Source organism: Netta rufina (genome assembly GCF_964035555.1).
Source record: "Netta rufina genome assembly, chromosome: 5".
NCBI lineage: Eukaryota > Metazoa > Chordata > Aves > Anseriformes > Anatidae > Netta > Netta rufina.
This window is the reverse complement of record NC_140128.1, coordinates 33467201-33492863: the sequence shown is the minus strand read 5'-3', so window position 1 is coordinate 33492863 and position 25663 is coordinate 33467201. Positions and strand designations below refer to the sequence as shown.

Below are 25663 nucleotides of genomic sequence, written 5' to 3'. Positions count from 1 at the left end.
AGCTGCATTTCCACTTCCCCCCCACTTATTTTTTTAAATAATAGGTATAAAAGAAGTGATTCAGAAGCACTTTACCCCTTCCATTACCCAGAAAGCAAATAAGAGTTGCAAGAATGGGGACTGCAACACAACAATTATATTGAAATATTCCAAGTCGTGCTTATATGGCGAATGTGACAAAATTGAGTGCAACCTTAAAATAGCAGCAGCGATCTTTTAAAACACAAAAAGCAGATGATTATTGACTGGAGGGATGGCAGCGCACCGGGATGGGAGGCAGGCTGTCGGGTTTAACTCTCCTGAGGTGTGTGCGCTCTCTGGGCCGCCCCGAAAGTGGTTTGGATGGGCTCAAGCAAGTGGCTGTGCCCGGTGTTAGAGGGCTAAAATTGTGTGAGATGGCACGTAACGTGGAGATATTGTCTGATCCGGCACCTGCAGAAGGAGCAGGAGTCCACAGCTGGTCAGGGGCGCCTGGGGCTGAGCCCCCCTCACATGCACTGCCTGCTTCCCAGCTCTCTGCCTCTCCATTTCGAGTTCTTTTTTAATGTTTATTTTATTATTATTATTATATTTTGTTAGGGGCTGATAGGCAGATTAGCATTTATCAGCGAGCCGACTACCGGAGGGTTATTAAAAGCCATTTGCAATGTAAATACTTTCATCAGCAGCCACGTTTTCCTTAGACTGGGGTTGACTTTTATGAATATTGAAGATGTCAGGATGGGTCTGCCAGGTTCACGGGAGCGTGGCTGCTGGAGGGCAGGGGCTGGGCTCGCGCTGCACTGCGGGAGGCAGCCGGGAGCATGAGAGGATCCGTGCGGGGCAAGGGAGAGCCTCTGTGGAAGGACAGGGAGCAAGACTGTGTGTCTGAGAGCATCTGTACGGGGGGAGAGAAGGGATTTTGCCTGCCTCTAGGCAGATGTGGCTTGGGCTGAGGGCACGGTTTGAGGCAGAGCCCGGTGGAGGCTCGCCAACTGGTGGTGGGAGAGCGGGGATTGCTGATGGGCTGTCAGGCAGAGCGAAGCTCGGGGCATGGCCAAGAAAAAAAACGGAGAAGCCGTCCAAAACCAGAGGATGGAAATAAAGGGATGAGGCAGGGATGTGTGAGTGTTTCGAGCAGAGAGATGCAACTACGATTTCTAACCAGAACATGAGCCTGGGCCTTCAGAGGCTCCACTTCTTCTGCCCAGTGAGAGGGAATAGCGCTGGGAGAAGAGCTAGAAGTTGAAAAGTTTTGTTCTTAATTTGGCTACACGTTTTCATCTCCACGACTGATCAGCTTTGGAGGAAGGCTCCTCGCTGTTCATTACAGCCTTTTGTCTACCCGAGGGGAGCTGCGGTTTCAAACAAGAGCCCAATCAAACCACCCAGCCCCGGTGCCATCAGATTGTCTTCCAGGCAGACATCTCCTTGCTCGGATGAATCCTCCCGGGGCGCGGCCGTTCTCCTTACACCATTTGGGGCTGGGCATTTGGCTTGGAGAGGCCAAAACCCAGCGGAGGGGCACATCTCCGGCCCGGGAGGGGGGCACAGCCCTCAGAGGCCGCTCTCGGGGGGCAGGAGCCGTGAGAGGGGCCGGGGCAGGAGCTGGGGGGGCTTCGTCTGTGAGACCCCGGGGGGCTCCGTGCGGGGCGAGCCTCGGGCGCTGTCCGCGGTGCTGCCGGGGCGGTGCCGGAGGGTGGGGAGGGTAAAAAAAGGGGGAAGAGGGGGGGGCAGCAGATTTTTTTAGATTTTATTTTATTCTGGGAGGGAGGCAGCAGCGAGGGGATTGGCCGTGGCACCATGACGCCGCGGTCGCCCCCTCCCCTCGTTGCTCCAAGCCTCCCCCCGACGTGGGGGTGATGCTGGGGAGCTGGGGGGGGCACCGGGCCGAGCCGGCAGAGCCGGGTCCTCCCCCTCCTCCTCCTCTTCATCCTCCTCCTCCTCCTCCTCCTCCTCTTCCCCACGCCCCTCCCCGCCCTCCGTACGGCGCCGCCGGCAGCCGGGAGCCGGGAGGAGCCGGCCGGGGCCATGAGCACCGGAGCCCCCGACGGGGCGGCGGCGAGCTCGGCGCTGCGGGATGGCCGCTGACAACCGCTCGGCGGCGGGCGGCGGAGAGCCCTGGGGGCTGCCCGGTGAGTGGCGGGGGGCAGGGGGCACCCCCGGACCGGGGGGCACCCCGAGGAGGTGGGGGGATGCAGGGGGGCGTGCTCCCGAGGCGCGCACCCCCGGGCATGGCGCACACGGGGAGGGGGTCGGGGGGGCTCTCTGACAACTTTCCTCGGCCACGCAGCCCCCTGCCCCTTCTGGACACCCCGCTGGCTGTCCCATCCCGTCCCGTCCCCCTTGTCCCGTCCCGTCCCGTCCCACAGCAGCCAGGGGCAGCGCTCTCCCCCTTCCTCCCCATCCTGGGCTGCCCCCTGTCCCCATCCCGCTGACATCCCGGCTGGCGGGGGTCGCGCAGCCCCACTCTTCTCCTTGCCAATATCGTGGCTTTGGCTTCAGACCAGGGGGCCGGTTCTTGGCACTCCTTCAAACCGAAGCAGCGCCGGCTTCTCCTCTCTCTCCCTCTTTAAGCCCCTCTGACTGCTGCGGCCGCGTTTGCCGTCTGGTCCTTGCAGACACTGGGGCTGGAGGGGCACTTCCCCAGCTGGGAAAGAGCCGTCCTGCCTCGTCCTGAGGAGCTGGGCTGTGGGTGTCAGCGCATGGAGGAGCCCTGCTTCGCCCCGGGCACCCGGGGTGACCTCGGAGGGCGGCCGGGTTCCCCCGCGCTGCTGGCAGGGTGAGCAGGGGCTGGCACCTGGCTCCTCGAGCCTGGAGCTAGCAAAACACACAAGATGCCAGCGAGCCAGGGCCCAGGCCTTCGGTGAAACATCCCCGGTGGCAGTGCTCGTGCTGAAAGCACAGGTAGCAGCGGGACGCGTGGAGCTGTCACCACCTCGGGGCACCGCCGCTTCCTAACGCCTGGCCTCGTGTGCTCGGAGCGCCCATAGCCCGGGCTAGGTCCCGTTACGCACCCCAGGACATGCTCCCAGGGGAGCTGAGCGGCTGGCTTCACCCTCACGGACGGGCTAAAAATTAGGGACACGTCCCCAGTGCTCACTTGGCCGGGCTGGAGGCCGGCGGGCAGGGTGGGCTGCAGATGCAGGAAGGCGTCCAGCAAACGCGGTTTGTTCCCGCACGTGAGGGGCATGCCCGTCGCCGCAGGTCAGTCTGGTTTCTTTCATCAAAGAGAAATGAACTGCAATGATTAATCAATGCTGCGATGCAATTACTCTGAGTTTGCAGAAGAAGTATGGCTTTTCTCTTTAAACTATCCCCAAGAGGAGCCTATTGATACCAGCTCCTGTCATGGTCGTGCTTGTTGTTGTCGTTGTTTTTTTTTTTTTCTTGTAACGAACATGACAGACGTCTCCCCAGCAAAACGCAGCCAGAAGCAGGGATGGATGTGGTGAGAGAGGTGCCCAGCACACCTTGGCTTTGCAGCCCCTCTTCCCCCGATGTGCTGGGACGTGGCCGCAGTGGGGCCGGTGGGCACAGCCGGCGGCAGCGGGGAGAGCAGCAGCAGGAGGAGAGGGAAATGGAGGCTGTTTGCAAGGGGCTGCTGCTCGCTGCACAAACACAGCTCGTCGTTCCACGTGCGTGCACACACAGCCAGCCCTTCACATGCACAAACTGCCCCTTGGCACTCAGCGGGGCATTTACCAGAGAAGCAGGCTCTGTCCTTGGCTGGTCGCTGCTGGGTTTGGCACAGGGATATGCCCCTCTTGTTGTCCAGTGATCCGAGGGGGTAGATTTGCTTTGCATTTCAGCACCCTCCCTGGGCTGGCTCTAACGCCAGCTCAGGAAGCCGCAAGGTGGGCACCGGGGCAGCGAGGCAGTGGAAGTCTGAACCGAGCCATTCCCATCCACCTCCCTCCCCTCTTCATCCCCGCTGCTCAGCCTGTGTTAGCCCCACAACCGTGCCAGGACCAGCGGTGGGGATGCTCAGCCCTGAGCCACGCCGAGGCCTCTTCAAGCCAGCACACGGTCTGGAGGCACACCAAAGCCCAAGCGGAGCTGCGGCGGCCCCGTGCTGCTCCCGTGACTCAGAGGGGCCGGGAGGGATGCAGGGAGCCGCGGCGGCTGTTTGCTCGGCTTTGAGAGCCTGGCAGAGAAGCCCCATCCCGGGTCAGCTGGAGGGGAGGAGCGGCAGCGGGGAGCCTGGCCTTTAAAGGCAGGGTGCTGGAAGCGTGGCAGGCTGCCCCGATGCCACACTGAGCGGGCTCTGCCGCAGCCCCTGCCAGTGGTGCAGCAGCCAGATGCAGGAGACCCAGCTGGAGAAGCAGCCCCTCGATTACCACTATATTGTTAATGTGTTTTGCAGCTCCTCGCAGCTTGCAAGGCGCCACAGCAGCAGGCATTTGCCCTGCCCAAGCCAGGCCATGGTGGCACCGGGTGGCACCAAGCTTCGGGCACTGTGAGGAGAGGGGTGCTGGGCTCAGGGACAGGCACAGAAATTGCTGAGGTGCTTTGCGACGGGCAGGGTGGGAGCCGGCTGCCACCCGCAGTGTTAAGGGTTAATGGCGAGTTGGTTTGGGTCCAGCAGAGCAGGGCCGATTGGCCTGTGGGAAACTCGAAAGTTTTGGTTGTGCAACACCAAGGGCCGAAAACATCATTTTGTGCAAACACAATGTCCCGTGGCCGGGTCACAGGGCAAATCTCGAGCGGCAGCTCGGCGCCTGGATCCCAAACCCTCCCAGCACCTCCTCGGCGGGGCAGCAGGATCATCCGACTGCTGGGACGGGATGGGACGGGATGGGATGGATGCCTTATGGGGTCAGCACAGGGCAGCTGGGATCCCTGCTCCCCCGCAGTTGCCTTGTTTTCGGTCCCAAGCTGTCCTCGCTGCTCCCTCTCCCCCTGGTCCCTGTCTCTCCTGTAAGCCTCTTATCCGGGCAGCCACTTGTTGCAGCCACCCTCCAGCCCTCTCCCTCCATCCCCTCTCCCCTGCCCTTTTCCCGCTGTGTTATCTGGGGTTATTTGTGCCGCGCCGCCTCCGAGCAGCTGGGGCCTGCTGAAGCTCCAGCCCAGGGCTACAGAAGAGCGTGAGCATCTCTCTGAGGCAGGCAGCATTAATGCAGCAGGCGCCAGAAGCTCAGCTCTGTCCTGGGCTCCGCAGAGACCCAAGAGCATCCTGACCTCTGTGCGAGTCCTCTGGCAGGCACGCTTGCTGCCAGCCTGACATTTCTGGGGACTTCGGTGCCCCCCCAGCCTCACCATGCAGGGGCAAAAGGAGCCTGGCAGTCCCAGAGGAGCACATCCCGCTGGCCCCTCTGCTCCTGGCTGCTTTCCCACTTGTTTCATTACCTCCATCGCTCCCCAGGTGTGGAGCAGCCAGGCAGAGCCCCCCGAGGAACCCCCCAGCAGCAGGACCCCTCCTTTACCCGCTCCCTACACATCTCACTGCATCCCTGGGTGCCTGCGGCAGGTTCCCAGGACTTCCACGCACTCCAGAGGTGTGAATCTGCCAACCAGAACAGCCCCTTGCTGGATGTAAGCTGCTGCCGTGACTCAGAAACTCGTTAGAAGCTATTAGATAACACAATTAGCACCACAAACTGCCACCCCAGTGAGCGGAGGTAGCCATTCAGCATCCCCTACCCCTCCCCTCCTCCTTCTCCCTTTTGCTGAGGGCTGAGCCCCACATCACAGCCCCAGTTGGTCACGTCGGGCCTAACCCTGTGGCATTTTTAACCTCTGAGTCCTTTGGGTCGTCAGCCTTTAGGTTCATGGCATCAGCGTTAATGGCACGCCAAACCTGGCCGCCCCAAGGCGGGTTGCCCCAACCCCACCTGCAGCCTTGGATGCACCTCATCCCTTCAGCTCTGCTGTGTGGGGAGGGAACGCGCTTCCCTGCCTCGAGGACATACTTTTTAGTGGCTCCACGGAGAGGAGAAAGCTGCGAAATTCACTGCAGGCAGCCCCAGGGAGGGAGCAGGCGGCTGAGGATGCTGCAGCTGGTGGAAGCGGGGCCGGGGGCACATCTGCTGAGCACTGTGGCCAAGGGACAGTGTGTGCAGGGGCAGAAAACTGTCAGTATCTGGGGCTGTGGGCTCTGTGGGCATCAGCCCCAGGAAACCCCACGGGATGTCCTCTGGGCTTTGCCAGGGCTGCATCTCCTCTCCGGCTGTGGTGTGTGGAGGGGACGGGGACCAGGAGGACTGTGGGGAGGGGAGGAACACGCTGCTGGAGGTGCAGGAGGAGAGAGCTGGGCATGGAAGAGGACAGCCCGAAGGCATCCTTTTCTATCGTGCTCCCTCCATCCTACCCAAGGGTGTCCCCATCCCATGGGGCCAGCAGCGGGGCTGCTCCTCGGGGAGGGAAACCCGCCTGGGAGGGCTGAAGCTGCTGCTGGGAAAGGGAACCTTGTGCCACCAGGCAAAGCAAGGTAAGGTGACACCGAGAGGGTGGCAAACACAAAGCACGACCTCTGTCCCCAGTGCCACCACGGTGGCTGAGCTGTGGGCACGATGCACGGCCTGGCTGTGGAGAGGTGGTGGGGTGCAAAGAGCAGCAGGAGGGGAAAGAAAAGCTGCCCGATAGAACGGGGCATGGCAGAAAACAGCCAATATTCATTTTCAAAACACTGTTTGAAGTCCTTCATCCCGAGGATCCGGTTTCCTCTTTTTTCAACCCAGAAATTTTCAACCTGACCTCTGGGTGGCATCCAAGGACATTTCAGCGGGGCCTCTGCAGCCCTCTCCCTGATGTCCTGTGAGTTGTGCCGCCCGTGTGGTGTGGTGGGATGAGCTGCACTTGTCTTACTTACATATTTTGGATCCATTTGCACACCTGGGACACATGCATGGTGGGGCAAAGCCAGTGCTGCTCTATTTTGACAGCCCTTGGTCTACACGAGCAGCCAGCAAGGATAACCGTGCATTATTGGCAAAATCAGCTCCAGGACACCCGGGGTGCTGGGAGCCAGTGCTGCCTCCACCGCTGGCTGCAAGGTGCCAGCCACACACCAGCTTGGGCTGCTGCTGGCCTCCATCAGGCCTGTGGTGGCCACCTCCTCTTGGCCTTGCCCCCAGCAGCCCCAGGGCCAGGGCTCAGCAAAAATCATCACAGAAAGTATCGCTGCTTTCTGAGAGATACAGGAGGCAAAGAAGAATATTTGCTCTGGAAGCACGGTGTAATAATAAGCGAGGCTTCATTAGAAAAACAAACATGTTCCTCCTTTCCTTTCTTTCAGCTCTGGAGGGTTTTCTTAAAGCAAGTTTTGGGGCTGGGTGGTGTGTGAGAGGCAGGTCGGATGGGAAGCCCAGCCCCTTTGCTTCTCCTCCCCCCTCCACGAAATTCCCCCTTTGTACCAATTTTGGTCCATTGATTTTCTTAAGGGCCACGCTCCTCTTAGCCATCACCCTGGAGGATTACCCGCAAGCTTGGATGGAGGCAGTCTTTCTGCCCATCATCTCCCACACCCACCAGGGCCAGGCTGTGAACCCAGCCAAGACAAATTACCCCCGGATGGCAGCCCTTTCCCTGCCTGCTCAGAAACCAGACACAGCTTTTGGGGAAGGCAGGCCGGGCCGGCGCGCTGTAGGATGTGTATGGACGTCTCGGGGTTGAAACCAAGTATAACTTGCTGTTTTCCCTGTCTCAGATTTCCTCTTCCAGAAGGAGCTGCTTGCTGCCAGAGACACAGGTGAGCACCTCGGGTTGTGGTCTGGCTTTGTGGGGTGTCCTGCCGGTGGGCAGCCCTCCCCGGGGGTTCACAGCCCCCCAGGATGGACACACGGACCCACAGGTGTGATAACGTTCTCCCTTTCTGTCCCCGCTCCCCTTGCAGACCCCATGCACAACCTCTCTGCGCAGCCCTGGCAGGCGAAGATGGCCAACCTGACCTACGACAACGTCACCCTCAGCAACCGCTCCGAGGTGGCCATCCAGCCTCCCACCAACTACAAGACGGTGGAGATGGTCTTCATCGCCACGGTCACCGGCTCGCTCAGCCTCGTCACCGTGGTGGGCAACATCCTGGTGATGCTGTCCATCAAGGTGAACCGCCAGCTCCAGACCGTCAACAACTACTTCCTCTTCAGCCTGGCCTGCGCGGACCTCATCATCGGGGTCTTCTCCATGAACCTCTACACGGTCTACATCATCAAAGGCTACTGGCCGCTGGGGGCCGTGGTGTGCGACCTGTGGCTGGCCCTGGACTACGTGGTGAGCAACGCCTCGGTCATGAACTTACTCATCATCAGCTTTGACCGCTACTTCTGTGTCACCAAGCCCCTGACGTACCCGGCCAGGAGGACCACCAAGATGGCAGGGCTAATGATTGCGGCTGCGTGGATATTGTCCTTCATTCTCTGGGCCCCTGCCATCTTGTTCTGGCAGTTCATTGTGGGCAAGAGGACAGTCCCCGAGGGGGAATGCTACATCCAGTTCCTCTCCAACCCGGCAGTGACCTTCGGCACAGCCATCGCTGCTTTCTACCTGCCTGTGGTCATCATGACGGTGCTGTATATCCACATCTCCCTGGCCAGCAGGAGCAGGGTGAGGAGGCACAAGCCTGAAAGCAGGAAAGAGAGGAAAGGCAAGTCCCTCAGCTTTTTCAAGGCCCCCCTGATCAAACAGAATAACAACAACTCCCCCAAGAGGGCAGTGGAGGTGAAGGAGGAGGTGAGGAATGGGAAGGTGGATGACCAGCCCTCGGCACAGACAGAGGCCACTGGCCACCAGGAGGAGAAGGAGACCTCCAACGAGTCCAGCACGGTCAGCATGACCCAGACCACAAAAGACAAGACCACAGCGGAAATCTTGCCAGCGGGGCAAGGGCAGAGCCCGTCCCACCCCCGGGTGAACCCAACTTCCAAATGGTCCAAGATCAAGATCGTCACCAAGCAGACGGGGACCGAGTGCGTCACCGCCATCGAGATCGTCCCGGCCAAGGGAGGTGCCTCTGAGCACAACTCCCTGTCCAACAGCCGCCCGGCCAACGTCGCCAGGAAGTTTGCCAGCATCGCCAGGAGCCAGGTGCGGAAGAAGCGCCAGATGGCAGCCCGGGAGAAGAAGGTCACCCGGACCATATTTGCCATCCTGCTGGCCTTCATACTCACCTGGACTCCATACAACGTCATGGTCCTCATTAACACCTTCTGCCAGACCTGCGTTCCCGAAACGGTGTGGTCCATCGGCTACTGGCTCTGCTACGTCAACAGCACCATCAACCCGGCCTGCTACGCCCTCTGCAACGCCACCTTCAAGAAAACCTTCAAGCATCTCCTCATGTGCCAGTACAGGAACATTGGCACGGCCAGATAAGCTGGCACTCAGGGACCACTTCAGCCAAGTTACGGCGGGCCTCCCCTTTGTCTCCTTTGCCCCGAGGGGAGACAGAGGTGGGGGGGTCCTCTGCTCCCCACTCACAGAAGTGCAGACTGTGAAGTGCTTGCAGGTGATGCCCTTCAACGCTGACGAAGGCCCACGGCACTGCTGGGCTGCAGCTCCTCCAGTCACCCTGGGCCCAGGGACTCGCTGGGGGAGCCAGAGAGAGAGCTGGAGGTGAGATGAGACCAGGAGGGGTGGTTGCCAGGAGCCCTCCCAGCCCTTGAAATGTTGGCCGAAGGGCATCAGTGCTTGTCATCAGACTGGGTGCCTCTTCCGACCACCTCCCAGGCCTCAGAGCTTGTTTGCACGCAGGCGGCCCAACGCCAGATGCTTTCGATAGGCTTGTAGACCATTTATTGCCCAAGACGAAAAGAAACAGGGGGCCAAACTTGCCAGCCGCTTCGGACCAGGCTGGCTTGAGTGTGCTGACAGAAAGCCCTTCTGGCCCATCCAGGCCCTCTCCTGAGGAGGTCAAGGTTGTGCCGTAGCAGCTGTGCCGAGCTCCCCTCCTCCCCGCCCCCCCAATCTCACATCCTGACCCAGGGACCTGTGGGGAAAGCGTGGGGCACGACCCAGGGACGTGTGGGTAAGGTGTGAGGCACCTGTCCCACCGGTGGTGGCCCGCGTGCACCCCAGGGAGGACGGAGGAGCTGGCCGCTGAGCTTTGTACATGGATGTAACCCCACGGCCGCTGCCGTCGCGGAGTCCTCAGCATGCGGGGTCCCGCCAGCCCCGTCCCAGCCCAAACCCCGTCGTGCCAATGCCCCGCTTTTCCCAAGGCCGGGGCTCTGCCGAAATGTGGGGGGCACGGCCATGTCCGTGCATCTGTCCTGTCCCCAGGGCGACGCCGTGCGACCTGGAGATGGGCTGCCCCGGCTGGGTGGGGACCCCCTCACTGCCTTTAGGATAACCGACATAGCGTGTCACTACCATGCCCAGCGGGTTGGTTTGGGGTGTTCTGAGAAGTGTGACAACGACGGCTGCCCCCCCCCAGCAAATAAAGACCTCGGACCAGAAACCAAAGGCCATCGGTTGAGGAGTCCATGTGGCGTCACCTGGTTGCTGTCCCCAGCGCCCCATGGGGATGGTGAGAGCAGACGATGGTCCCTGGGGACATCCCTGTGGCCACGTTTGCTTTTGTCACAGAAAGAGCATGGGTGGGAGCAGGGGAGAGGGGTGGCAGGCAGCCCAAAGTGCTGTTGGGATGGGGTGCTGGCACAGGGCATGTGTGTGTGGCACCCAGGCCACTGTCCCCAGCCACCCAGTGACTTCTCTGCTCTCTGGTCCTGGGGGGTGCCCCATGCTGGTGTTGGCCCCTCTGAAGGTGTTTGCAGCCTCACCCCGAGTGGAGGATGGATGTGGTGGCTGCAGGGCTGGTTTCCCTTCTTCTGGGGTCCCCACAGGGATGAGAGGCAATTCTGATTCATGGATTTTTTTAAAAAGATTTTTATTGGAAAAGAAACCGAACCCCATTTTCCAAAAGACACAAGAGTGCCCACCCGGTGCTGCTGCTGGTGCTGGCACGGCGCAAGTTGACGCGACGTGCAGAGGGGACACGGTGGCCACCAGGCTGGTGGCACCTTCCCGAGGTGGGCACGCCTGCTCTCGACTAGAGTAGCGGTTAAACAAGGCATCTCCGTGAAAGGGGAGGTGGTGGGGAGAGGAGAGGGAGGAGGAGGAGGAGGAGGAGGAAGGCTGGAGCATGGCTCGCTGCAGTGGGGAGAGGTGCACATGTCCAGGGGCCGACGAGGACGCCGGCGTCCCGCTCTAGTCCTTCCCCTTGCCCTTCTTTGCTGCAGCCGATGACCATGGGAGACAGGCGTTAGCACGGCCGCTGGCAGACCCCTGCTGCCCCAAAACAGCCCCCCCAGCCCCAAGAGCCACTGCCTGGGGCCGGGTGGGAGGCTGAGGACTCACCTTTGGACTTGGATTTCATCTTGGAGGCACAGGGCTTGCTCACGTAGACGATCTCCTCGCACTGGGCGTTGTACAGGGCTTTCTTCAGGATGCCCGAGCGAGTTTTCACGCCCGTCTGCGCGCTGCACCCTCCCCAGCTCTCAAACTTGTACTTGCAGTCGGCTGCGAGAGGCAAGAGGCAAGAGGTGTTACGGACGTGCAGCACCCAGCGCAGCCCCCAGCCACCCCCCGGCCGCCCCCACACCTCCAAATTTCTTCTTCCAGTTGCAGGGGATCTTGCACTTGAGCTTCTTGCTCTCGTCCCCACAGGTCCCCTCGCGGTAGCCCAAGCCGCAGTCCTTGCTGTTGGGGACGCAGGGCCCCCAGCGCCAGTCCTGGCACTCGGAGCCATCCTTCTTCACCTTGTCTGCAAGACAGGGAGCGGGTGGGAGTGGTGGGAGCGTGCCCCGGACCCCCCTGCATCCCCCCAGGCTCCCCCTCACCTTTCTTGGCTTTGCCAGCCTCGGTGGTGACAGCCAGCAGCAGCAGCGCCAGGAGGAGGAGGAGGCCCCGGGGCTGCATCCTGCCTGGGGAAGGAGGGATGGGGGGGACGGTGGGGACCCCGTGCCACACGGCCCCGCAGTGCTCAGCGGCTCTCATCCAGCGCCCAGCACCAAGGAACGCCGGGGCCAGAGCCTGTGGCTGCCATGGTGCCTTACCCCGGCTCCCAAGGAATCCGGGGATGGGAGAAACAATCCCAAGCAAAAGCAGCCCCCTGCCATGGGGGGGAGGCCGGGGAGCTGAGCCAGCAGATCTCACACACAAGTGCACGCAGTGTGCGAGCTCGCCGGAGCGATTTATCAGGAGCGCTGCGCCCACTGCTGGCTCTACAGCCCTCAGCACATTGCCCATGCACCAGGCATGTGCACCAGGCGTGTGCATGAGTGTGTGTGTGTGTGTGTGTGTGTGCACAACGGCAGGGCGAGCCCTTCCTGGCAGCAGCACCGTGGGCTGGGGGATCGATGCCTGCTGGAGAGCGGCGCCCGCGTTAGGCAGGCTCCAGCGCCCTCGCCTCCGTGCGCCCGCCGCTGGCTTCGCTCTGAATGGAGCTGTCAGGGGGGATTACACAGCCCGGCTGGATGAAGGCTGGGAACCGTCCTGCCCAGCACGGCCCTGCTGCCTTCGGAGGGGCCGAGGGCTCAGCCCACAAGCCTGATTTCGGAGGGCAGGGCTGGGGCTGAGCTGCTCCTGCCCCGCTTGCTGCAGGGTCCCCTGGGGCAGCGCTGGCACCCACACGATGCACGGCGTCGCCTGATGCTCGGTGTTTGGTGTTCTGTAACTTCTTTCCTCCGCCACAGAGCACTTCCCTTGGTGTCTGTGCCCTCTGGCACTGTCCCTGCTCAGCCCCCTCCTCAGCCGTGGGGACCCCATGCAGGGTGCGCAGGGACCCTCATCCTCAAGCGATCATGGATAAAGGGCAGGGCAGCTTTCCGCCCGCTTTCCCCTCCTTCCCCCTGCCCGCTGCTCACCCAAGGGCTGTCCCCGCTTCCCCTCCCTGCTCCGGGTGCCCTGACCCTAAACCAGAGCCCAAACCCCCCCGGCGATACTGGGAGAGGCTCCCCAGCACCGGGGCCGAGCTCCTCCTCGGCTGGGCAGCGGGGGGGTGGGCACAGGGGACAGGACCCCTCTGTCCCCACAGCACCACGACCGGGCACTTTGGGGACAAGGGGGGCTTTCCGCCCCCATCCCCCCGACCCCCTGCAGCCGAAGGGAGCACCCAGCGCCCCCCACGCCCCTTCCCCACCCTCGGGCAGCCCCGTCCCCTCCCCAAGCGTGTGCGCGGGGGGCTAAGATCCAGCACCCCCCACGCCTCCCCTCTTGCTCCGAGACCCCCGCAGCTGCTCCCTCACCCCATAACCCCCCTTCTCCCGCCCCCCGGGGGATGGGGATGGGGTTTGGGGGGCCGGGGCACCCCGTCGGGGCCGCACTCACCTGGGGCGCGGAGCGGCGCCGCTGCCTTTGTGTGGCGGCCGCGTGCGGAGCCGCCGCGCAGCGCTGCACAGCGGCCCCTGACGTCGGGCTCGGCCGGCAGAGAAAGGTGGGCTCGGCCCCAAATTTTGGCAGGCTCCTCCCCTGTGTGTCGCCCCCCCCCTCCCGCCTCTAACCCCCGGGCACGGCCAGGCACAAAAGGGGGCGGCCCCCCGGGTGGAGGGGGCTGGAGAGGGATGCTCAGCCCCGAGGGGGCGGCTCCGAGCCCCCAAATGGGGAGGGGGTCCCCACGTCCCTTGTCCCTTGTTCCCCTGGCCGGGCGCTGTAGGGTGGCTGGACGGGAGGCGAGCTGGTGCTGCTCGCTCTGGGGCTCCGAGCCCCCTTTGGTGATGCCCCTACAACCCCGGGGCTCGATGGGGCAAAGGGACAGCCCCGTGTCCCCACCTCGTGCCTCCTTCCCTCTCCTGGTGACTTCTGCCACCCACGGACGGACCCACCACCATCTCTGTCCCCATGGGAGAGCAGGGGTAGGGGCTGAGCCGAGGCTCCCCTCACGTTACCCATCAGGAGAACGGGGCTGTGGTGGGGAGCTGGGCTATTTCCCCCCCCCGGAGCCAGCAGGAAGGCTGCTGAGAGCAGGGCACTGCTTCCCATGAGCTTTTTCTCTCACTTTCCAAGAGCGCCACACTCAACTTGCACGCTGCGGGCTGGTTGCTGGGAGCTGCAGGGGCAGGAGGGCTGGCAGAGCCCCTGGGGCTGCTGTGGGATCGGTGGGGCACACCGGGATGGGCTACGGGGCTGCGATGAGCAAACCAGAGCCACCAGAGCTGGGAAGAGCTGGCAGCAGGGTGAGCACTGCTGGTTTCCTTCAGCCTGCCCTGGACAGGAGCCAAAGAGCCCCTTGGAGCCCCCAGCGTGGTGCTGCCCAAGGTAGGGCGCAGCTCTGGGCAAAGTCCCCCCCATTTTCAGATGGGGCCGCGCTCGGTCCCTGCCAGGCCCTTTCTGCGGGATGCAGGGGAAGCGGCTCCTGCGGCTCAAATCAGAAGCAGAAGGCAGCGCTTGCAGAAAGGGGCCTCATACCAAGGGAAGGAGGGAAGGGAAGGAAAGCGAGCGTGACAAACCCAGGTGCATTTCCCCACCACTTTTCTAGGGCTTTTTACCCCCTTAACACCATCACAAGGCAACTCGCGGCATGCTGGCGGCACGTTTTCCACCCCCAGCACAAAAAGCCTGCTCCTTGGGGCACCGTGACCGCACGCTGCAGCGGTGCCAGCGCGGGGACGTGGCTACGTGTGAGGGGAAAGCTCCTCACTGGGGCGTGGGTGAGGCGAGAGCACCGCCGGCAAGGCGGTGATTTACACAGCCCTCACCCCGGGCTGGCAGGGTCCCCGTGGGCGCTCACAAACACCCCATGCGTGCTGCCCACACCGGGAACTGCTCCTCTCCCCCACCATAAACCCGACACCGGGGCGGCTGGAAAACCCATTGCCATGGTTACTGGCAGCCCTCGCTGCGGAGACGCGGGCCGAGCGCCAGCAGGCCGGCACCGCGCACGGCTGGGCCCCGGGCAGGGCCTGGCACCCGCGGGTCCCTCTGGCAGCTCCCGGGCTGCAGCCAGAGTGAGGGGGGCTTAGTGGGGCAGGGACGATGTGGTGGGGACGGACAGGGGGCTGCAGTGGTGCCAGGCAGGCGGCCAGGCTGCCCTGTGAAGCTGACTTGAAGGTACGGGCCCGCAGCCCGCGCCTGCCTCCAGCTCCCTCGCTGGGCCCGGCGGGCTCGATTACCTCCCCTCTGCGAAGGGAGCTCTGCGGGAGGGATGGTGTTGGCCACAGGCATCCCGACGCGTCAGCGGCTGGGCTGGAGGCAGAAGCCTTCCTAATCCCCTCCTTTTGTAACCAGATAGCAGTCCTCCTGCTGCGGCTAATCCCCAACCTCGCAATGCTGCCCCAGTGCCCGGCGCTGGAAGCAGGAGCCCCCCTGCGAGGCTGGGGATGGACGGGAAGGCAGACTCGTCCCCCGTGGAGCAGGGGGACAGCTTGCCACAAAGAAGGGCCCTGCAGGAGGTGCTGGAGGTGGGATGCTGCTGCTGTAACCCATCAAGAGCTGTGCAGCTGCTAAAGGGCAAGGCATGATCATGGGACTGCTGCCTCCCGGGGGCCCAGAGCAGCGTGAGCAGGGCAGGGGCAGGAGCTGGCAGCTCCTGGCACACTTCTCAGGTCTCCTGCATCACTTGGTGGGTCTTCTCCCTGTTCCACGCGATGCTGAATAGCGATGGGATGTGGGACAGAAGACCTGGGGTCAGACCTCGCTCAGTGCCAGCTGTCACCCATGTCATCCCCACTGCAGCAGCAATTAAAGGAGGGAGGAATTAAAACATCCAACTCTTTATTTCAATGGCAAGAAACAACAACATCCAAACAGTCAAAGTTGAAAAGCAACAGGAGCGCAGGCTCATGCCAGGCCCTGGGCCTGCTAGAGCTGGCACCCTTACAGAGTTACAAAAATACAGTCCTACGACAGCATCTGGGAAACACAGAACCAGGTATTGCACAGATCCCCTGCCCTCCGCGGGCAGGGCTACAAACACCCCCTCCGCCTCTGCCTAAGAAACCAGCCAGACGTGGAATTGCACAGCAACTCGGCTCACGCGCGCAGGGGCCCGGCGGGGAGGGGGACAGTGTGTCTCTGAACTACCTGTACAAAAACTAAAGGGACATACAAAACTGGGGAGGAAGGGGGAAGCTGGGGCTGTAAATGCCCCCAGACCAGGCTGGGAGGCAGCAGCTTGCACCTTTGAGAAGATGACAGTGCCTTGTCCGTCTGCAGCCAGCGAGCAGCACTGGTGGGAGCTCCTGGCACTGCTGGATCATCACGGTCAGGACAAGGATATTGACTGCTGATTCTGCTGCTGAACCCCAACACCAGCCTCACGCACTGCCCTGGCCCAGCTTCCCCCCATACTCGAGGGTAACTCTGCCCCCCAACCTGAAGCCTGAACAGCATTGTGGTTCTCTGTGGTATCGTGACACGTTCGTTCTTTTTGGTATTGGTGCTGTGGGGGGATGCAGAGGGTGTCAGCCGGCACCGTGCAGCAGCCACAGCTGGGTGTGAGCGCACGGTGGGGCTGCCCCAGCCTCCTCTCCTGGTACCCAACCTGCCAGCAGCAACCTGCACCTGACTGAACACACCAAGCAGATCCACAACGCACTCAGCTGCCTGCTCTCCTCCCCTGCTGCCACCTCTGCATCCCAGAGACTGCTGCTGCTGCTGCAAAAGCTGCTGCAGGGGCTGCTCTGCTACCCCTGGGCTCACAGCTGCTGCAGGGCAGACGGTGCCTCGTGCCCCGTGGCAGGTGGTACCCAAAATGCCAGCCCAGCACATGCGGGACTCAGGGCCGGGGTCCCCGATGCTTCCTACGCATCCGAACCCCTCGTTCTGCTAAAACCCTGGAGGTAGGCTGGCCGCCTGCCCAGGGAGCTTGTGTCTGGGCAGGGCAGCCTCCCAGGTTTTCCCTGCGAAGTCCTGGGTCCCGTTTGCGGGGCTGGCAGAAGCCATGCTCAGAGGATGCACACCCACAGGCTGGAGGCGCGGGGGGAATCCCTGAGAGCAGCACGGACCCCAGCACCAAAGGCACCCAGGAGGGCAGCGGCTGCCAGGCTTCCAGCTGTGCTAGTCCCAGGAGCCCTGAGAAAGGGGTGGGTGCACGTCCCCTAATGTCAGGGACCTTCCTCCTGCCACAGAGAGCCGGGGCAGTCCCAAAGCAGCAGGAGGGACGAGGACTCAGAGGCCACAAGTCGCAGAGCTTCCCTCGGGGCAAGGTTTTAGGCTCACAGCCCCTGCGCAGGCAACGCTGCTGCCTGCCTGCACCTCCCGTGGCTGCTGGGGAGGAGAGGAGGAAGGGGCCGTGAACCGAGTGAAGCGGCTAATGGGGGGCTCTGCCGGCAGGGAGAGGGCTGAGCAGGGACATCCCACGTGGGTCACAGCTGAGGACCTGCCGGGGGCACTGGCAGCGTTCCCCTGTGCAAAGGTGACGGGCGGCTCCATCCCTGCCGGCCCCAGTGGGGTTTGGGAAGGAGCCCATCCAGAGCGGGGAACGTGGTGGATGAGAGGCAAAGGGGGACACACAAAGAGCCGGGCTTCAAGTCCCAAATACCCACTGTCCTCAAACAGAGTCCCAGCCCAGCCTGGAGCAGAGCTCTGCTGTCTCCATCTCCTCCTCCGAGGCTGACACCCAGGGAGGGCTGGGCCAGACTCACAGCTCTGCCAGGTGCCGTCCTCTTCTCGTCCTGCCCGAGCTGGCTTGGGCTAAGGCACGCTGAGCACTACACAGCTGTCTCCTGGTCCTCCCGCTGGATCATCTGGTAGTGCTGTCGGTTCTCGAGGTAGGCAGCCAGGTCAGGGTCATTGGCTTTCTCTGCCCTGTGCTTGGGGGTGTCTCCCTGCGGGGGGGAGGCAACACGTCAGCACAAGGAGCACGGCCTAAAGGCAGTCTTGTGAGCCCTCCTGGCACCCTGAGGTTCCCCCGTTAAAAAGGGGGCTCTGGATGGGCCCTGCAGCCCCACAGCCAAGCCCTGAGGTGGGCAGCACCCACTGCCCGTGTGCCTGCTACGGGGCAAAAGCAAGCTCCCGAGGAGCCCAGCTGAGCCGCGGGGCTGGAAGCCATCCCAAAAAGGGCCACGCGCCCTACGTGCGGGACAGGACCAGGACCAGTCCCACCTCCACCAGCCCCGCAGAGGAGACAAAGGCTGCTCCCCGTGACCTGCTCTTCCCCGGCACTGCGCAGGCAGGCAGGAGAGGGTGAGGAATGAGGGGTATGTCTGGGGAATGCCCAGGAATACCAACCCCCCTTCCCTCTCGCAGCCTCACCAGCGCTCCCGCTCCCGGAGGAGGCTCACATTTCACCAGCTTATTGCAGCCATCTGGACTGTGTCCACTAATGAACTCCCGCACTCCATAAAAAGCAAATCTGTTAACAGCTCGCCGCTACGTCTCCTCTCCCCCTCCCTCCCCCTGCTCCTCGCTCCTTCTCGTTAAGCGCCCGGGCTCTGCGGTGCTGAACAAACCCTCTGCTGAGAAAGGCCACAGAAACCTGGCACGCTGCCACTGCCATTGAAAAGCGGCCCCCGGAGGGAAGCACGGCTTGCCCAGCTCGTCCCGCGGCGCACAGCAGGGCACGGGGGGCTGCAGGGGGCGCGGGGGCCCTCAGGACAACCCGCAGCTCCGTTGCTTCAGCACGAACAAAGGCCGGGCACAAGGAGCCTCTGCCCGGCGTGGGTACAAAAAGCTCGAGCCCACCCCACCGTGAGGACAGAGCCACCACGGGGACAGCTCTGTTCTGGCTGCCAAGTGTGCAAGAGCCTATTTTGCACACACACACACACACACGGGCATGCCACAAGGTCCTGTGCAAGCAGGCACTCGGGCAGGGGGCTGGGGGCTGTTCTGTGCTTCACTGCTCGGGGGGCCTCCTCTCTGCATCGGCTGAATCCGAGCAGTCATTTAGCAAAGGGGGGAAAAAAAAAACACAACAGGAGGAGGAATTGAGTTTCTCCCTCGTCCCCCTGCAGAAGCCTTGATCCGGCACTGCCTGCCCAGATCCACAGCCTGAAACTGGAGCTCGCAGGGCCCCTCTGCAGGGCCGGGCTGATGCATGCTACCTGATAAGGGCCAGCCTCCCTCTCCGCTGCAGGGGACGGATCAGGCTGTCTCCCAGCTGCGCTGCAGGTCTGACAAAGGGTCCTGCAGCGGGCTTTCTGCCGCGGCTAGCTCCTGCCTGTGCAGGCAGGCTGTAACCCGGGGGGCTACGCAAGGTCAGCGCCACGGAGCAGATGGGTCCCCAGGCAGCTACAAAGCCAGGCATGTGCTCACGCAGGCACACGCAAGCCCCGCGCCCCGGGGCAGGCTGTCATTCCTGAGCCGGGCTCCTTTCTGTGCTGGCAGGTCTGGGGCTGCTCATCAGGCAGATACCTCAGCCTGCGCCCCTGCCCGAAGCACCGAGAAGGGCCGTGCCTCCCCAGCTGCCCTCTGCTGCTGGCTCTCCCCTCAGCTGGGCAGCACCTTCTCATCCTGTGGCTACCGGCCGAGCCCCCAGCGGGCCAGCCCCCCAGGAGGACTGATCGGTAGCCAGAGATTGTCTGTACAGCATCCCCCCGGCAGCTGGCAAAGGGGCTGTTCATTGTCTGAGGCAGCCCCCGAGCTCCACCAGCCCCAGCGAGCTTGCAGCCCCGGTCCAGCTCCTGGTTGCGGCCCCACAGGCTGCATTTTTTGGACGTGGCACCTCGTCTCCCCTGTCAGGTATGAGCACATCCCCTCCGCTGCCACGCCAGCCCCAGGAGCCTCACGTACCAAAACACCGCTTCAGCCCCCTTCCTGCAGCTCCTCTGCGGGGGCTGGCACGAGTCCCTGGCACCAAGACACATCTCAATTAATCTGGCATGTGAAGGAGAGGGCCCCGACCGCCTGCTGACACTCTCTGCTTCACCCGAGGAGCTCCGAGAGCTCCCAGCCCGGCTCCGCGGGGGGAGCCCTGCAGCTGGGAGGGAGCTCGCCAGAGAGACTGTCCTCGCTGTGACCCCAGAGGGTGGGAAGGGGGAGACAGGGATGAGACATTCCAGCGCCTTGCTCCTAATTTAATAAAACAACAGAGGGAGAAGCAAATGGGAGAAGGGGGGGGAGAAGAGGGATTTAACCCCTCTGCTGCTGGGAGCCCCGAATGGCTCCTCTCCTCCCAGCTCTGCCTTTCCCACGTGCAGGCTGCCTGCTGGCAAAGGCTCCAGCCAAAACGCTGCTGATCTCCTCCTCGGACAGCCCCGTGAGGCCCCGCTCCTGCCACTGTGCCCCCGGCAAGCCCCTTCCCAGCCCTTTGCCATCACCTGCAGGTCCGTTTTCATCAGCGACGCCCCAGCCTCCACGATGTAGTGGCAGATCGTGCGCTGGCGTAACGCTGCAGCCTGGTGCAAGCTGGTCTCACCGCTGAGGGGGAAAAGGGGGAGATGTGAGACCTTCCCCATCAACGTGACAAGACGGGACAAGCACTGCGTGTGAGGGATGTCCCTCGGGCTGCAGAAGGAGCTCATGGCGGGCTGCATGCTTGTCCGGGCAGCCCTGGCAGAGGAGGGGATGCTGCTTGGGGATGGTTTGAGCAGGCTGGAAGCCTTGTCTGGGGATTACAGTGAGGACAGCGGGGCATGAGGAGGGCCTGGGTGACTCTAGTCATCGTGCATGGGGTCCAGCCAACAAGGTAAAACGGGTCAGGAAACGACTTACTTCTCTTCCTCTGTGGCATCGAGGATTTCTGAAGGGGCTGTGGAGAGAAAGAGTGCAGGGCAAGTGAGACCCAGCTGCGGGGCAGAGCTGGGCCTACCCTGCTCCCCAGGCACGCGCTGCCTGTCTGTAGGGGCTGCTATCTGCACCGCCTGCGAGGGGCTGGGCTCCCAAACACTCGGGCCAGCAACTGCATCTGACCCCAGCTGAGAGCAGGGAAGAAGAGTTGCTTGTGGTCTCATTACAGAGAAATATCTAAATAAAAATAAATCAGCCTGCATTTCAGCAGGAGCTGCCAAAAACAACAGGTCAGCTCCCCCGAAAGCAGAAGCGGGACACTGGGAAATTTTTCCCAGGGACATGCTGGGCCCAGCAAGGATGTGGTAACAGCCTGGGGGCACCCCAATACTTGCAGACAGAGGCTAAAGAAAGCCCGTGTCACAGTGGGAGGGTGTGATGAATGTGGAGGGACAGGATCTTGTGCCCAGGAGCACTCTGGCCGCAGCAAGCCAGCCCCAGCTCACCGTTCTCAATGATGTATTTGACGATGTCCTTGCTCCCTGATTTGACAGCGTGGTGCAGGACGGTCCGGCCCGAGGAGTCTCGCACCATCAGGTCTTTTCCAGCCCGGTGCAGCTCTTGGAACTACGGGATTGCCAGAGAGCTCCAGGTGAGTTTCCATGCTCATCCATAACCCTCAAGCCCTGGCACTGCGTCCCTGGGGTACCCAGCAGGTTGTGTGGGTATTCGGTGCCGGGCAGGGAGCTTTGTCCAGCTCAGCCACGCTGCAAAGTCCCTTCCCTCCACGTTCCCCAGCTGAGGATCAGGGCTCCTTGCCAGCAGCCCGCCTGCTTTTCACCCCCTTGGGTGCTGCCTGGAGGAAGGGCCTCAACAGGAGCTGCTGCAGGTCGGCAGTGGTGTTCGGAGCCAGCCCTGGCTGTGTCGTGGCACACAGACAAAGCACCCACCTTGCTGAAGTCGCCGCTCTTGGCAGCTTCTATCAGAAGGTCATCTGCAAAGAAGAGAGACGGGTTGGGATCAGACAAGCAAAGCTGCAATGCTATTTATCTGACTGGGGAGCCAAGAGCTGGACACCAGAGGCTCAAAGCAGGCAGCTGAGGTCCTCCAGCTAACCCCTTGTTCTCAGGGTGAGCAGCAACCACACGGATTTTATACAGCTCCATCACCTTCTGCTATGGGAGGGACAAGCCAGGTGAGGGAGAGAGGCACCCATGCATCTGGGGGTGCAGCCAAAGCTCAGCCCCAGGGAGACGTGTGGCGCAGGAGCAGGGGGCTGTGCCCGTGGGCAGGGTGCCTGGCGATGGAAGCCGGGAGCAGATCTGGGTGTCGGCCAGCGGCCAAGACGCCTCTCACCAGTGACTCACTCACACTTCCAGGCACTGGGCTCTGCTCAAGCTCCAGGAAACTCTTTCCATTTGCTCAGCTTAGCGAGGCCCCTGACCTTGTGCTCCCACCTCCCGAGCTCCCGCAGCGGCCTGGCAGAGACATCCCCTGGCCCAGGCAGCGGCGCACGGCTCCGCAGGTGGGGGATTAACCCCCCTGCCGTGCCGCTTCCTGCCCTCCCCTGCAGCTCAGCCCAGCCCGGGCAGCTCCACAAATCATCCTCAGGTCTCTCCTGCCCGCCTCTGGGGTCACCCGCCCCCGCCTAGCACACGAGCTGCAGGGCTCCTGGCTGCACATCAGAGGAAGGACAGGCCAAAAAGTGATGGCAGGAACCCAAAATAGCTCAACACGCGAGGAGGCACGGCAGCCTGAGAGCACTGCTCAAGCCCTGCTCAAGCCCTGCGGCGAGGACAGAAAAACTCACCTTTCTGCGGGAGGCAGAGCTCGGCCTCAGCACTGGAAGGGAAGAAGAAGAGGCGTAACTAACCCTGGCAGCACAGCAGCCAGAAGGGCACACGGCGGGTGGAGGGATGGCTGTGGAGATGCCTACCTGTGGCACTCCTCCAGCAGGCAGGAGAAGCAGGCCAAAGGATTAGCTGTCCTTTGCCCACGCCATCTGCTTCTATCCCGAGCTGGATTCTCTCCCATCCCCACTCCCACCTCCACCCCCAGCTCCAGACCCATGCCCGTGGACAGGGAGGGTGCTGGAGCTCAGCCCCGTGGCTGAGTTGCCTGGTGGTGCTCCACTGCCCTCAGCCGAGCCAGCAGGGAGCAGGAATGGCAGGGCAGCATCCCAGCCCTGGGTCTAACTGAGCAGGGAATTCTTGCTCACTTCCTGAGAGCAGCCTCTGCAACCCAGCCCAGGGATCAAAGCTGTGAAGCCAGCCATGACTCCCCCATTGCTGCCCATCCTTCCCGAGGCCCAGCACCCTATTTCCCCCCACTCCAGACTCACATGGGGGCAGGAGAGCAGGGTGGAGAGGAGGAAGAGGAGGGGAATGCAAAATGGTGCCCAGTAGGTGCAGCAGATGAGTCCACGAGGTCAGGCATGGCAGGAGAGGTGCCCACAGTCTGGGTGATCACCAGCTCCGGGTCCAGCACATAGAGCTCATCCTGAGAGATCTCTGTCACGTAGTTGAGGTGCTCCTGGAACACACAAGTCAGCCCCTTTAGAAGCAAGACCTACGTCTGTGCAGCTCCATCTCCCATCTGCTCATGCCCCGTGCCTTGTGTCCCACCCACACACTCGGCAGTGATGATGGCTCAGAGTCCTGGGTGCTCCGCCTGGGAAGCCTCTGCCCCCGTTCAGGGTTCTCAGACCCTCACAGGACTCCTGTCCTGGCCCAAAGCACGCCCCTGATGATGCCTGGACACTAATCCCCACTTGGCTGGGTTATAACAACCTCTCCCCTGCCAGCTGCCTGCACAGTGCACAGGTGATGCCAAGACAAACTCGTGCACCAGTGAGACACAGCCTCTGGGGGGTGGCTCCCACCCTGCTACCTGCTCTGGGCTGAGGCATTAAACATCCCCCCTCCATTTCCAACCCCCTAGCCTCAAGCAGTCTGGGCTGCTTTCGGTGGTCTCCATCCCCTGGGCTTCCCCCACCTCAGTTTAGGGTTGTTTTTCCCCACGCTCACCTGCGCGCGGTCTATCCTGTAGAACCGATCCGCCGTGGTTGCTGCAAGACAGGGACAGGGACAGATGGGGTGACTCTGGGTGGGGAACGAGCGGCGTGGCTGCTCCCCACCATGGGGTGTTGGTGAACTGTTCAGCCACTCCGTGACCTGCACTGAGGGTGCAGCAAAGCCAACAGCACCCCCCAGCCAGGAGCAGCCCCCTGCCCTTTGGGACCTGCTGTTCTCTCCACCTGAGAGGCAGCCCGACAGATCTCCATGCACCACGCAATGTGCCTTTGCTCAGTGTCCTCTCCTCAATGATTCCTGGCAACATCAGGAGGCAGAGGGGAGGCACAACCATACCTAGCTGGCACCACGGCTTTTCTGGGGATTTTGAGGTGTTTCAGCATTGCAGCTGCAATGCTGAGAGAAAAGACAAGGCTCAAGGCTGTGCTTGTATCAGAATCTGCTTGGACAAGGTGAGGAAACACTCTGATTAACATGATACATCTTGTTGCAGAGCACAGGGAAATTGTGGCACTGAGGGCTGGAAGAACACCAGGCTGCTGGTGGCTGCCCAGGTGAGGTTGCTCTGGTGAGACCCTTGGGGACCCGGGGAATTCTCTCTGCAGAAGGAGTGGGGACAGGCCGGAGCAGATTAGAGGAGTGAAAGAACCCCGTTTATCCTGTCCTGGTTGGAGATTTACAGCCATGAAGCTGCTGTAATTCAGCCGCTTTAATGAGCCTGCGCTGTCTTGAATGAGGCCCTGGCCTCTTTCCTGACACATTTTCCTGAGCTCAGAACCTGCTGCTGGGAGACTGGCTGGAGGAGGGAAAGCAGTCCTGGTAGCGACACCTGGGAGCAGCCATCCCAGCAGGGCTGAAGGCACCAAGGCAGAAGCTACATCCTTTCTGCCTAGCAGGAGGCTTCCCGAGCCCATGCTGTAACTCGTGGCTGTGCGTGGTGTCCCCTTCCACAATAAAGAGGCCCAACACATGTGCCTGAGAGCTGGAATCTCAGAGGAAACACAGCAGTATCTCTGTGAGCTGTCAGCTCTAGGGATGGGGTTGGCTTTTGCTCTTGGCTTTCCTCCTGGCCCCCTGCAGCCCTCCTGCACGCAGGGGCTAAGCTCCTGTGCGCTGCCCTCTGACAACACAGGAGGAGAGCAGCTCTGCTCTGCCCTACGCCCTGCTACTGGGAGCTAGAAACTCCTTTTGCGAGTCAGGGAGATGAAATATCGCTGGTAGTCACTTCTCTCGGCCAGCTTCCAGGTGCACAGGGAGAGCTCTGGCCTCCAGGTCAGTAAAGACAAAGAGGAATGAGAAAGCTCTTTCCAGGATGGGAGGGAGAAGCAGCTGAAGACAAGCAGGGAGACTCGTCCCCATACCTCCAGGATAAAAAAGGTGATGTCTTGCTCCCAGCGTGCTGGAGCATGGGGGCCCCCTGCCTGCACGACACAGGAGAGCAGCCCCTCCAGTCCTGTAAAGACCAGGCGTGCACTGCAGAGCCACCTTCAGCTCTGGGGACTGGAGACCAGCAGATGCTCCTCGCCTCGCAGGCACATTGCTTCACTTGTGGCAAGCAGCCAGAGGCACAGCCAGGGGCCAAAAACTACTGAACCTGGCTGCAAAGACCCTAGCATCCGTGAGTCCCAGGTCCCACATGGCTCTCTTTGGCTTGCCACTAAAGGCCTCTCCCATCACCCCCCTGATTCATGCACAGTGCTCCCAGGGGAAGAAGATACTCACAGTCCAGGAAACACCACTTTGGTGACAGCTTCTGGGATGACAGTGTCTTCGGTTTGGCTCCATCTCCTTCCTGCATAAAAAAAGAGGAGTTATGTCTCTTGGCCTCCCTGTTCTCTCCCCAGTGTGTCCCTCCTGCCTTGGGAGGTCCCTGCAGACTGGAGGGCTGCAGGGACCTGGACAGAAAGGGGAACTTTGAACACAGTCACAGCACACAGTGATGAGAAACAGCATGGGACAAACCAGAGCTGACACACGCCATCTCACTGGAGAAATGCCACAAGATGAGCCCACAAGACCAGCATGGTGTACATGAAAGATGGGCCTGGGGGACAGAGCGAAACCATACACACCTGAAAGAGCAGGCGCTGCAAAGCAGAGGGCTGTGG

General features: G+C 61.9%; 3 protein-coding genes across 5 annotated transcripts in view; 1 reads left to right on the top strand and 2 right to left on the bottom strand.

Moving 5' to 3' along the window:
• Positions 1 to 1987: 1987 nt before the first annotated feature.
• CHRM4 (cholinergic receptor muscarinic 4) lies at positions 1988 to 10303 on the top strand. The gene is made up of 3 exons (XM_084287002.1): positions 1988 to 2114; positions 7628 to 7669; positions 7814 to 10303. Exons 1-3 carry the CDS (start codon positions 2060 to 2062, stop codon positions 9289 to 9291), a joined length of 1575 nt encoding a protein of 524 aa, XP_084143128.1. The 5' UTR covers positions 1988 to 2059; the 3' UTR covers positions 9292 to 10303.
• A 556-nt stretch (positions 10304 to 10859) lies between these two features.
• Positions 10860 to 11840, bottom strand: MDK (midkine). Its single transcript, XM_084286959.1, has 4 exons — positions 11757 to 11840; positions 11519 to 11680; positions 11275 to 11436; positions 10860 to 11150 (listed from the first exon to the last, which is right to left on the bottom strand). The coding sequence occupies exons 1-4, from the start codon at positions 11833 to 11835 to the stop codon at positions 11125 to 11127; spliced, it is 429 nt and encodes a 142-aa protein (XP_084143085.1). The 5' UTR covers positions 11836 to 11840; the 3' UTR covers positions 10860 to 11124.
• Positions 11841 to 15610: 3770 nt separating this feature from the next.
• The window catches only part of DGKZ (diacylglycerol kinase zeta), a gene marked incomplete at its 5' end in the record, with an annotated part of 41482 nt that continues 31429 nt past the window's right edge, over positions 15611 to 25663 (bottom strand). For all 3 annotated transcript variants that reach the window (XM_084287041.1, XM_084287039.1, XM_084287040.1), the window contains 9 exons: positions 15611 to 17681; positions 20115 to 20214; positions 20509 to 20545; positions 21030 to 21150; positions 21474 to 21517; positions 22334 to 22365; positions 22865 to 23055; positions 23550 to 23590; positions 25278 to 25347. In XM_084287041.1, coding sequence (XP_084143167.1) covers positions 17565 to 17681; positions 20115 to 20214; positions 20509 to 20545; positions 21030 to 21150; positions 21474 to 21517; positions 22334 to 22365; positions 22865 to 23055; positions 23550 to 23590; positions 25278 to 25347 — 753 coding nt within the window. In that variant the 3' untranslated portion in view covers positions 15611 to 17564. The remainder of the gene's footprint in view (positions 17682 to 20114; positions 20215 to 20508; positions 20546 to 21029; positions 21151 to 21473; positions 21518 to 22333; positions 22366 to 22864; positions 23056 to 23549; positions 23591 to 25277; positions 25348 to 25663) is intronic.

Bases quoted from the DNA above. Each gene is read 5' to 3' on its own strand.
- CHRM4 (XM_084287002.1), top strand. From the start codon at position 2,060: ATGGCCGCTGACAACCGCTCGGCGGCGGGCGGCGGAGAGCCCTGGGGG. The intron at 2,115-7,627 runs GTGAGTGGCGGG...TCCCTGTCTCAG, and splicing joins AGAGCCCTGGGGGCTGCCCG to ATTTCCTCTTCCAGAAGGAG. The intron at 7,670-7,813 runs GTGAGCACCTCG...CTCCCCTTGCAG, and splicing joins GCTTGCTGCCAGAGACACAG to ACCCCATGCACAACCTCTCT.
- MDK (XM_084286959.1), bottom strand. From the start codon at position 11,835: ATGCAGCCCCGGGGCCTCCTCCTCCTCCTGGCGCTGCTGCTGCTGGCT. The intron at 11,681-11,756 runs GTGAGGGGGAGC...CCTGTCTTGCAG, and splicing joins GGCTGGCAAAGCCAAGAAAG to ACAAGGTGAAGAAGGATGGC. The intron at 11,437-11,518 runs GTGTGGGGGCGG...TGCCTCTCGCAG, and splicing joins CTGGAAGAAGAAATTTGGAG to CCGACTGCAAGTACAAGTTT.